The following is a 12,927-nucleotide window of genomic DNA, read 5'->3' on the forward strand; positions in this document are numbered from 1 at the left end:
AATTATAATATACGATATCATTCAACCCTTTAAGTGACTATTTGCTGGTTTCTATAAATAAAATTATGCAAATATTTATAGCCGTAAACTCTTTCGATCAGTAATCATTTTGAGCATCAGTAATATTTTTGCGTATTATCCACAACGACGGCTTAAGCCTTAAATTGATAGTAGCTTAGCATTTTTTTGCTCAAGTTTACTATAAGTTCTCGAGCGATCTTTGTGGCTCAGTTGCGAAATCTTTCGCTTTGACATTTACTGTAACTTGTAACCAATGCTTGGCGCAACGTGGTAAGGGCTACAAAGGATGAAATCATGCAGTGTTGTATTGCATTACACGCCCTCCATTACGACCCTTCCCCTTACGGCGAATCCTATGGAATACTTACAACAGACTTAAAGCAAGCCAGTCTGGTTTTGTGTTTCCATGCGCGCGGAACGCAAGCACGTCGCTCGGCCCGCAACCGACTATTACAATCTTTTTTCGAATTTCATAAAAAGAACACAACCTTTTTAATAAATCCCGCTTTCAATTTTTCTATACAGCCAGTTTTTTTTGTGCGATTTAAATACACAGAAAGTTTGTTCGAAAGTTTTGCGCTTTTTTCCCGTTTTTTTTTCGGTTTGCGTTTTTGAAAAATTTGTTTTGTTTAACGCAGTTATGTTGTGGTTATTGTTTGTTTTGAGTTTTTGAGCGAAATGTAATGTTTATGTTTTGATTATGCGGTGATTTTGTGAAGTGTTCGGATAACTTTTTGGAGTGTTTTTGGAGATTTTTCGTGGTTTTGAAAACACTTGAAAATGAAGCTGTTTTGGAAAGTACTGTGTTTCTGCGTGCTGCTTGCCCAAGCTGTTATGGGCAACTGGTGGTAAGTGATTAATTAGTTAAACAATTTTAATTGATTGCCCAACTTTTATTATGTGTCGAGAGATTTGTGGCTACTTCTTGTACGCAACAAATATAATTACTTTTTTATCACCTAACTTTGGTAGAGTCGGGGATAAACTACCGGTTTCTCGATTATCTTATCAAAATAAACATTTATAGATACTTTTTAACACACTTAAGCACTATTTTATCATTATTACTTTGGTAGAGTCGAAAAATAAAAACCGTTACATTTAATTTACGATGATCTCCTGGGTACTTAGAAAAATGTAGCATTTTTTAAATCAAAACTTTTTATTATTATGAACTCTATATTTAGCACAGAAATGAATGAACTGGTAACCAAATTCCCTTATTAAACACATTAAAGATAATATTAACATTGTTTTCTGAAAAAAACACAAAAATGATAATCAAACATAATGTGTATTTTTTTTCAATACAAAATATTTTATTTCAAATAAAGTCGACTTGAGAAACTCTTTTAAAGAAGTCGGTTAAAAAGTAGCTACTCTAGTAAACTTTTATCATTATCAACTATAGTGAGCAACAAACCGGCTACCTGACTTATCAAAATAAACTACAATGCAAGGGATTGTGTTAAGAGAAATAATCTGGAAACTTTTTGGGTTATCTATAAATAGTTTTAACATAAATAATAAATTGTTTACATTCGCTTTTGTACTTCGGACACGGGCTTTTAAAACAAAACACGATTTATGTTGCACTACAAACTAGTGCAGGTGAATATGAACTAAGTTAAGTCACGGTTTAAAAGTTAACTTTGAGAGTTTAACCGTAAAACAGCCAATTACAATCCTTTGAAGTTCGTTCTGTAGTTACCACACCGAATAGAATGGTAGAATATATTTTTTATAATGTAGGAGTAGCAGAGGAGCATGCATTCCAGCTGATGGTAAGTTGCTAATGCCATGGACCTGTAATCAACTCAAGCTAAGGTTAGTTTTCTACCTGAGGTCGGCCACAGATGCGTCACCCCTGAAGACTAAGCTGGAATGCCGCGGAAAAGTATATCTCTCGTACCACACCCATCAAATTCTTCTATTTCCAGTGTAAAACACTTCGGTGAAACGGTGTCGATGTTTGCTGACTGACATATGAGATCACTATCTTAGTCCTCAAGATTGAGTAGAGTTCGTATGTTCACAATCGTGGAAGGTGGTAGAACCCTTTGTGGTTCGACTCCGGCGGCACCACCGCCACACCTATTTCTACCTAATAACAGCAGTGTTAGGCGCTGCTGTGTTCCGGTTTGAAGGGTGTGGTAAGGGAGACATACTTTTTCGAGGCGTTCCAGCTTAGTCCTCAGGGGTAGCAGCGCATCTGTGGCCGACCTCAGGTAGGAATATCTATTCCTATCTGGGGTTGATTACAGATGTCCATGGGCGGCAGTAGCCACTTACCATCAGGTGGACTGCATGCTCGTCTGCTATATTATAAAAAAAAAAATCGTATGTTCTATAAGTTTACAGTTGTCCTGGGCGGCAATGTCCACATACCACTAGGTGGAGTGTATTATCATTTGCTACTAGTTACTTAGACCCAGACTAGAAACCTTAATTAATCTTTGAAATATCTAACTAGGGACCGAACCCCGATACCACACTACCCTTGATACCACACTACGCTTTTTGAAAATATATAAAAGTTATAATTTCAAGAATTCATTATAGGTATCATACATCATTTATCAATTTAAATAAATTCAACAGAAATGATCTATTTAAAAAAATGCCACAGAGTTTGTACCTAACGTTTTAATAAATTTAATAGAGATGATTATTATTATACTTTGCTTAAATCAAAGATAGCAACTAGTAATAGATATAGCTGCTTTGCAAGAATAACGGCACAAGTAAAAAAGGTAATTTTCCAGGAGAGGCAGTTTAAAATTAATTTATGTGTTTGTCTGAAAATATTTTATTTATATGAGAATTAAAATAATGATAAATACAATTTTAAGTAGTTATGTACCACAGTACTGTTAGGACACATTAATATAGGAAATATTTGGGATTACATTGTATCAGAAAAATGAATTTTGAGTTGTGAAATTATTCTTGCAAAACAGGGATATGTCAGCTTAAATTTGTAATTAAAATTCACAATACATATAATTTAAATATAAAATCATTAGTGTCTTCTCTTCATTTTGTGAATGTCGAGCGGTTCCTTGACACCATCGCAACTCAGCGATAAGTTTGAAAGGACAAAGCCTGTTAGTTACTTTTGTAACTGAATGGAATTAGTATAAACACAACACACAATAAAATTAGTACACAAAATATTTGTTATTTAACTTATTCTTCCGATTTATAAATACTACACAAATAATAAATATACACAGATAAAATGGATTTTACGTAATAGATGCAGTCACTAAATATGTGTGTGCGTGCATGGGAGTGTAGGCCACATTATATTTGGTTTAAAGTAGCTAAGACAAAACAGGAAAATAATGCAATGATCTGATCAGTATGAAAAAATACCATGAGCGTCTAAGACACGATTGCTAAAATTGTTAAAAAATATAATATGTCCACTTATTGTAATAGACTGGTCGTTTGAAGAAGATATTGCCTTGTTGTGGTGTATTTACCTTCAACTATTTCTATTAATTAATACTGATAGCATAGATTAGTAAAGATACTTTGCCGCCTTGAAATTGAATGAAGCCACAAACAGCTTATTATAGTAAGTTCTTTTTTTTAATTCTTGACAAATAATAACATTTTTAGACAAAATTTACGGATAAATAACTTATACTGCGTAATTTACATAATAAATAAACAATTATTTCAAATATTTTAGGGACATTTTAGCACGGAGACGTGGCAAAACTTTTTTACGTAACTATTTCAATTCTCAAAACTAGGTTCACCTTCTTGTTAGGAGTGAGTAATCTTTACTAATCTATGACTGATAGTGGTAGTTTAAAAAAACGATGAGACTGAAGCAATATGTACCAATCTTTATATGTAACTTTTTAATACCTGTGTTTTTAATACCTGTATTCACAAATAAAGAGATTTGATTTGATTTGATTTGAAAAATCATATTTTATTTACATACATTTAAAAAAGAACATACACTCTTACCACCATATTTTAATCAAAAAATTGTGAAAATATCTAGACGGTGTAAATGCTATCCTTACAAGGCTTCTCTGTGAAACATTTGCAAAATATTCGGAGTGAAAAATATTTTAGAAAATTTGTAATCTTGTAGTTCAAACAATTCTATCAGTTTATATTACATTGTAAAAAGCACCGAATCTGCTGATTAAAATAGAGAAATACTCATATGATACTTCATTAACTTTGTATCCTAAAAAAAATCAAAAGGATAGATACTCTGATTATGTAGGCCTAGTTAAACTTTTATTACAAGAGCATTCGTAGGAAATATGATTAGAGTTAATATGCTAATTTTGGTACAGACTCTACTATTCGGTCGGGAAGGCGATCAATTCATATGGAAGATATTCTTAATATAGTTTGCGATAGATTTGAGGCAGAAAACTAGATACAGAGGTTCTTTGTAATATATAGGCAGCAAAGAAGTTGTAGTCCACCAGATGGTAAATGTTGCTTTCCGAGACTTTCGTAAAATAGGTTTTGGAGTTGTAATGCCCTTTGTGGTTAGACTTGGGAGGCGCCACCGCCATACCTATTTTAGTATTATAACAGTGACTCCGGGAGTGCTGGCATAAGTGAAAATTTTCGAAACTGAACCTGAATAATAAAATATAATAAATAAAAAATGTAACTGACACCCGTTGACATTTTTTGCTGACACCGTCTGTCATCTTCACTTTTGCAGTTAGCTCTGCAGTTTTACGAATTTTTGATTAGGCCACGTGTAATAGTGCAGAATGCCGCTAAAGAAGATTTCACTTCAAAAACTTTACATCAGCAAAAAAAAACAAAAGAAAAATTCTTTGAAATACCTTAAATATTTTTGTGAATTCCGTCAACTACCCCGTCACCTAATTTACTCGTAACTGACGGAAGCACATTGTGCAGTAATAAACGTCTAACTAAATGAACCTGTACCGAAAGTAGTTAATTAGTCTTACGGTAACTCCTACGCATACTTCATGCAATGTTCACGCTTGCCAACTGTCCGGGATTTAGTCTCTAATTTATGGAGGTAAACTAAATTATTGTTACTTTAATGTACAGGTAACAAATGAGGCGCCATGGCGATCTATGAAAATGTATCTCCATTGAGTTGATTAGATACATCTATCTACATATTTACTACTAGATAGATATCTATATTTAGTTAGATAGATAATAGATAGATATATTATTGGTACTAAACACCTGCACGGAGAGATTTCTGGAGGGCAATTTGTCAATTTATATTCATATAATTGCGGGATTTGCATCTTTTTGTAATAAAGAAGTAGCGGACGAGCATGCAGTCCACCTGATGATAAGTGGTGACCGCCGCTCATAATATTCGTACCTGAGGTCGGTCACAGATGCGTCGCTACCCCTGAGGACTACGCTGCAACGTCTCGCAAAATTATGTCACCCTTACCACACCCTTCAAACCAGAACACAGCAACGCTTAAAACTGCCATTATTAGCAGGAATAGGTGTGGCGGTGGTGCCGCCGGAGTCGAACCACAAAGGGTTCTACTATCTTCAAACCTTTACCTTGTCTTCAAGCCAAAACCAGTCGTACAAATTCACAAAATTACATTGAAATTGATTGAGTGATCGATATGGTCTTGATTCGGGATTTGTTTAAATGAAGAAGATTGAAGTACAAATGGGCTACTATTCTTAATTCCTCAGGATGGCTAATCTGAATAAGACTAAACATCTTTAGCGTATTCTTGAAAATTTAATTTGTAACTAACTTATTTTCATACGATTGGTTTACTACTTTCTCTATCCTGCGCAAACGCATAAAACAATGCAAATTGTGTACAAACAATATACTATTTATACAAGTGGGTAAATAATGTACTATTTGAAGTTGCTGTGGAGTATTCTTAAGTATAACTGTATAAGTAAGTAAGTCGTCAGTAAGTTTAAGCTCACCAACTGCCCAAGACTTATTTGTCAATATATTTAGCGAGATAAAATTTCAATATAATAAAACTCACGTCCGTCTGTTTGCGATGCATACATTTTACGAACGTTGCAGTTTCCTTTGTTTTGAGCTTTCCAAAGCTTTCGAAAGCTTTGTCGATCGTATCGGTGTGACCTGTGACTTATATGAATGTATAAATTTGTTTTAATATAGATTTTTGCTAGTATTGAATGAGATGATGTTAAAGATATTTTGATTATTATTCTTTTACTAGTTGACCCGACAAACGTTGTATTGTCATATAAATAAAAAAATGTTAAGGGTCAAAAATGTTAACCCTTATCACTTAGGGGTATGAAAAATAGTTAGTAGCCGATTCTCAGACCTACTGAATATGCATATAAAATTTGGTGAAAATCGGTAAAGCCATTTCGGAGGAGTACGGTAACTATACATATTTCTCTTTAGTGAGAAAGATTTAGGTTAGTGCACACTTTGGCCAAACATTTGACAATTTTTTAAAGAACTTTCATACATCTAGGTGTTTTTTAAACCGAGAAAATTAATGCGAATATTTATATAATATTTATTTCATCATAAGCTGTTTCAGATTTTTTTTTTGGTAACGCATTTTATGGTCACCATAGTGGTTTTGAACGATCGACTTTTTATTTGATATACATTTACATATTATGATGAATTGATATACTCGTATCTGTTGTGTTTATATGTCTACACTTAAGTTTAAGGAACGAGTCTATGTTTTAAAATAACATTTACTGTTACATATACATTATGCATTAATAACATCACGCACATAATTTTCAATAATCAGATTTGAACCCCGGACTCCTACCGAAAGAAGCATTACGCTGCAGCCACCGTAGTCAAAGAACTCTACGTTTTAAATATTGCAGTGATTGTGACTCTTATTTGCTGGACCCACTACTGAGCACGGGTCTCCTCTCAGAGTCAGAGGGATTTAAGCTATACTCTATCTGCGCCGGCCAAACGCAGATTAATAGACTTCACTCATCTTAGATAACATTTTTTTTAGTTCTAAAAATCGTTGTCGATGTAGCAAGTGATAAATAATTTCTAATGTGTACATAATTTTAAAAATAAATGGTGATTTGAACCTCGGACCACCAGATTGAGAAACCAATTTTTAACTCGCTATCGCTTATCCTATATGATTATGTATATTTATAGAACATCAACATATTTTTTTGATCTACGCAACACATGTTCTAACATGTTGAGATGTCAGTTTGTCACCGATCTTTGATGTCGCCGTATCCGGTAGTTCCCGTGCGTATCTTGCAGTAATATATTTATAACTCATCTTAAACAGTCTACGAAATGTTTTCGTGGAATTTGGCTTGTTTATTTGCACTATAGTAAATAACTAGAGGTCTTCGTTTGTGTGGCACCACCATTATTCCACTAGAATGATATAATAGAATAAAACTATTAATTGATGTAATTTTCAACATTTTATTGTTCCCGCGCTAAGTACAACTCAAACGTCAAGAGCATTCTTTTTTCTTTTTTATGCTAACTCATACAATCGTACCAGTCAGTGACTATATAAATGGGCACTTATTATTATAAATCATGAAAATGACAAAATTATTTAATAACAAACCCTACAAAAGTAATTAAAATAATTAAATAATTTGAATATATTTCTAACAGATATATCAACAGGCACCATTGTTACATTGTTTGAAGGTGGTAGAACCCTTTGTGGTTCGATTCCGGCGGCACCACCGCCACACCTAATAACAGCAGTGTTAGGCCCTGCTGTATTCCGGTTTGAAGGTAAGGGAGACAGACTTTTTCGTGGCGTTCCAGCTTAGTCGTCAGGGGTAACGGCGCATCTGTGGCCGACCTCAGGTGGGAATATCTAATCCTATCTGGGGTTGATTACAGAGTTCCATGGGCGGCAGTAGCCACTTACCATCAGGTGGACTGTATGCTCGTCTGCTACTCCTATATTATAAAAAAACACTTGTTTCTGTGTGTTAGCTAAAGAGCAGAATGTAATTAATTTATTAGTAACTTGATCACATTCTGCTCTTTAGTCCTTAGATTTGACTAAGACAATATGGACAAAAATATTTCTTGCCGCCCTTTACAATGATACGTTATAAGTAAAAGATAGTGCTGGAGGGTTTATTTATGCTGAAAAAGGAGGAACTTTGCGGCCCTACATTGGAATATGTCGGCAAATACATATTCTTTAAGATGAAATATGATATTTGCTTGAATAGGTCCACGAATAAAGGAGCTATGCCAAAAACTGTGCTATATTAACTTTTACTTCGTTCAGCTGCCCGCAACTTTGCCGCCCCTTACTTGCCGCCTTGAGCAATTGCCCGGCTCGCAATTTTTTAGTTCAATTCATACTCCAATTATTCAGGCATCTTTTTTAATAGAAAAATTATGAAGTTTATTTTAAAATTTAGATGCCATATTTCGAAATGAAACTCAATTTTATATCTCTAATGAATTTCGCGCACAATTTTAAAAATCATTAATATTATAAAAACGTTACAAAGCGATTATTTAAAACTCGGTTCGCTAGCATAACTTCAGCCTTGTGTTACCCTATTTTGTGAAATAGTGATATTTGCTGACTTATTTTTTGTGTGGCGTCTTGTTTTGATCTCTAAAAAATGCTAACATTAAAGTACAATTTAATATTAAAATGCCATATGTCGAAACGAAGCTTAATTTACTGTTCTTAAGAAATTTTGCGCACAATTATGAAATCAATTAATATAATAAAAACGTCTAAAGTACGCGCGCTTTTTCAAAATATTTGTCAAACACTTTGATGTTGTATCCGGTACTTTCCGAACGTTACAAAGCGATTTATTTATAACTCTGTTCGCTAGCATAACTTCAGTCTTGTGTTACCCTATTTTGTAAAATGGTGATATTGGCGGAGTTCTTTTTTTTATATGGCATCTTGCCTTTTGATCCAATTTTCTGAGCTTGTTATTTATATAATTGGCATTAGTTTTAAAGTTATTGTTCCTTTTAACTACGTATAATGTGTGTTATTTATCGAATGGTGGTGCAAGTTAACTTACTTTAATGTTAAGTGAAATATTATGTTAAGTGATATATTATGCTTTATATATGTGTGTGTTATATGTATTATACTTCAGATAAATTGATAAAAAATATATAAACTGATAGAAAACGCGAGAGAAAGTCTACTTGATGATAATTGACAACGATTGCTCTTGGACATCTATAATCAACCACAGATAAGATTAGACCTCGACCTGAGGTCACCTTCAGATTGCTGAGGACCCCTGAGGACTAAGATAAAACGCCTTATAAGTGTCTTACCACAGGTACTTTTCAAAACAGTATACATCACCAGTAAACTTTTGTTATTAGGCAGAAATATTCCCATTAAACTTGCATTACAAAATAATTTGGCCTTAACTTTTAAATTAATTATTCAAACGTCTAATTAGTAGTAAATTACGAGTTTAATTTGACTTTATGGCAGAATATCCTGCGTCTAACCACCTATATCCGTCCAAAACTTAATTTCAATAATCTGGTCTTTTCTTAGAATAATTAAAATGACAACTTTATCGGTCCAAAGCATTACCACTATGTTGCGTATCACCTTATTAAGAGTAATATATGGGTTTGTTTGTTCGAATTAATACTATTTACTTGAAGGAAAATAGGGCTGCCACTAATTGGAATATGTAATATTTTTTGCAGTACTTATTTTAATTTTTTACCAAATTTAATTTTGTTTTTAATAAAGTTAAGACAAATAGAAATAAAAATATTTACAGTAATCAAAAAAAAAATAACTAAAACTATAATAAATAAAATAAATGAGCCAGATCGCTGCCCCGCGGTAGTGTACCCAAGATACTAGCAGCATTACCTCGTTGTATTGCCAAACTTATTTGTTGACCGAGGTAAGCTCCAGCTCTTGGGTCACCAGAGGTCTCAATCAAGCGCGAAGACAATTCTTTATAAAAAAATAATTCTTTATTTTTTTCTTTTTTTTTTTTTTTATAAAGTTAAGTAAGTTAATGTTTTGTAATTTGTTTAAAAAAAAAAAATTAAGTTACTGTATTGTATTTTTTTATTAAGATTATTAACATATTTCTATTATATAATAAAACATAATACGTATTTTGTTATTATTGACCTAATATTACAATTCTTTATTTATTGCAATAAATTTAACTAGTAAAAAAATAAATAAGTTTTTTTTTATAATTTTTATTCCAAATACGTACACGTAAATAAAAAAAATATATCGTAATAATTATATTTTGTACCTACTATGGAATATATTTTAAATTAAAAATAAAAATAGGTAAATTTGTAAAGTGCTTGTGGCAACCCTACCCCTATAATCCGGTCACAAAGTTTGCTTGTTGCAAAATAAACGATGGCGTACGATACTGATGATCATTGTTTATGGGAGGCTCGCGGATTAAGTCTAACTATTTTAAGGATTTACTATTTTTTACATTTTTTTTCAAAATATTTTGTCTTGTGTTGTGTGTTGAGTGCTTTGAACTTTAACTGGATTGTAAAACAAAATCGCTACTGAAATTGAAGAGTAGGTATACGTATATTTCGAAGGTGGATAACCCTTTGTGTTCGTCCCTGCGGCACCACCGCCACACCTATTTCTGCCTAATAACAGCAGTGTTAAGCGCTGTTGTGTTCTGGTTTGAAGGATGTGGTAAGGGAGACATACTTTTCCGAGGCGTTCCAGCTTCCAGCAGCTCAGGGGTAGCGGCGCATCTGTGGCGGACCTCAGGTGGGAATATCTAATCCTATCTGGGGTTGGTTATAGTTGTCCATGAGCGGCAGTAACCACGTACCATCAGGTGGACTGCATGCTCGTCTGCTACTCCTATATAAAAAATACGTATGCGGCTCGTACACCCCAATGGGTGTAGGACTGTACGCTAATTTTTTTCTTGTGTCGTGACGAACAGACAAACACCCAGACCCAGAATAGAATTCTCCTTAAAAGATACGCTATTTACCCTAGTGTGGAGGGATGTTTCTTGATTGGGATATAATAATAATAACAATAATACTTTAGTCATGCATTCACATAATACTTAATATATTAATTGAATATGAATAGCGGCATGATTATAATGAAAATTCTACTATTTGATTTGATTTGATTTGATTTGATTATTATGACATTTGACTGACTTGTATTATATTTTAATTCTAAATAGTTAGCCATTTTCGAACGACAAATATTACAATTTACTTGTAAAAATTCCTTTACCCTTTATTAATTCTGAGTGGAAACACTAATACAGTGTTTCCATAGTTAGGTTATTGTCAGCCCTACAAGGGCAAGACAGTACAATATTTCAGCCCTTTACAGCTCAGCTTTGGAACTGAGTACTATTCTTTCCTGAGAACCTTACAATACCTATTTCTTAGTTATCCCCCAAGTTGGCAAGTCCTGTAGAAACTGTCAATGAGGCTAATACTAATAATAGCGGGTATTGTGAGTTGTCTGACAGGAAGAGATAAACGACGGAACCTTTTATAGTAGAAATAGAAAATAAACGCTTTCTACACTCACAGCCCTACACTAGGATTCCCTGTGACGTGGGTTCCATGGACACACACATAGACAAATACACAAACACCCAGACCCAGAAACAGAAATCTAAATTCATCATTTAGACATCTGTCTGGCCGAGGATCGAACCCGGGAACCCTTTGCGCGTCAGATCGGTATGGTGGCCGCTCCGCCATGCGGGTCGTCAAATGATTTCTTTAGTGTTAAAGTTGTGAATGGATTTCATCTTTTACATTATTTTTTATGTGGAATATTGTTGTTTAGTTATATTGAGCTGATACGCAGTGTTGCGAGTTTGATTCCCGGCCAGGCATATATGCTAGGATATCAGATCTCGGTGAGTGTCTGCATACTCGTCTTTGGACGACGAATGTAGATCGATTGTGTCAGGCGCGAGCACCTCGATCTTCTACTTATAATTACTTTTTGTTTTTTTCTTTTCAAAGGGTGTCGTTGGTGATGGCCTTAGAGGCGTTAACAACATCACACAATTTAACATGTAGGGATTGAAATTGTATTGTAGAAGTAATCTGCAGTATTTACCTTTTTTGTTAACGAGGAGGAAACCTTCAAAAGATACTCAAGTAGTGTCGTGGGAGCGACACGGGGTTATGTGGAATTTTTATCACACTAAATCCTCCTGGTGGTCATCCTGAGCTCTGCGAAGAGGACTCCGGGATCTCCAACGGAACGCAATCTATTTCCTCTGAACGTGTTGTCCCATCAGGCTCTACCCAGGTGAACTTGGCGTTCTCCACTTCTGTATTTACGACGGTATGCGACCACACATACCGCCGGTCTAGGGTCACTTGTTGGACCGTTCGAGCTCCCCGCAATCCCAGAAGCCTCTTTTTAGTTGCCTCCTACGACAGGCCGGGGACACCGTAGCTCGTATTCTGATCCCGGTATAACAGGGACATTGCCGTATTTACCTATCGTCGCTTATCGTTACTAGCTTGTAGTAACACCCGTACCTAACATTGGTTACGGGGTACAGATGTTAGCATAAACGCATCGTTCACTTCAAACGGAGCGTAGCCAATACCGTATCATTTTACTAGGAATTTCATTGGCTTTTATTATTGTATCTGTGTTGTCCTTTTGGATATTAAGCTTCTTGGAAATCCAAAAACTGGTACCGTTCTGATTCTAGGGAGTTTCGTTCTACATTATTTTAGCTTTGATGTTCGCTAAGGACGAAATATTTCTAATAAAAATAAAGCAAGGGCGAACAAAGATAATATTAATTAATTAAACTGAGCATAATTTTCTATGTCCTTATGTAGAGTTGAGTTCTTGTCACCATTATTTTAGGATATTCGAACATCTTTTATTCCTTCAGAATTAAATG

The 12,927-nt window shown here is 34.3% G+C and overlaps 1 protein-coding gene across 1 annotated transcript in view; it reads left to right on the top strand.

The window, feature by feature from the left end:
* The first annotated feature begins 399 nt into the window (after window positions 1-399).
* LOC140755181 (protein Wnt-4) overlaps window positions 400-12,927 on the top strand; it is a 107,012-nt gene continuing 94,484 nt past the window's right edge. The window contains exon 1 of the mRNA XM_073090400.1: window positions 400-869. Coding sequence (XP_072946501.1) covers window positions 802-869 — 68 coding nt within the window. The 5' untranslated portion in view covers window positions 400-801. The remainder of the gene's footprint in view (window positions 870-12,927) is intronic.

This window comes from Epargyreus clarus, unplaced genomic scaffold (assembly GCF_041222505.1).
Source record: "Epargyreus clarus isolate Ecla_fem2 unplaced genomic scaffold, WU_Ecla_fem_2.2 ptg000032l, whole genome shotgun sequence".
NCBI lineage: Eukaryota > Metazoa > Arthropoda > Insecta > Lepidoptera > Hesperiidae > Epargyreus > Epargyreus clarus.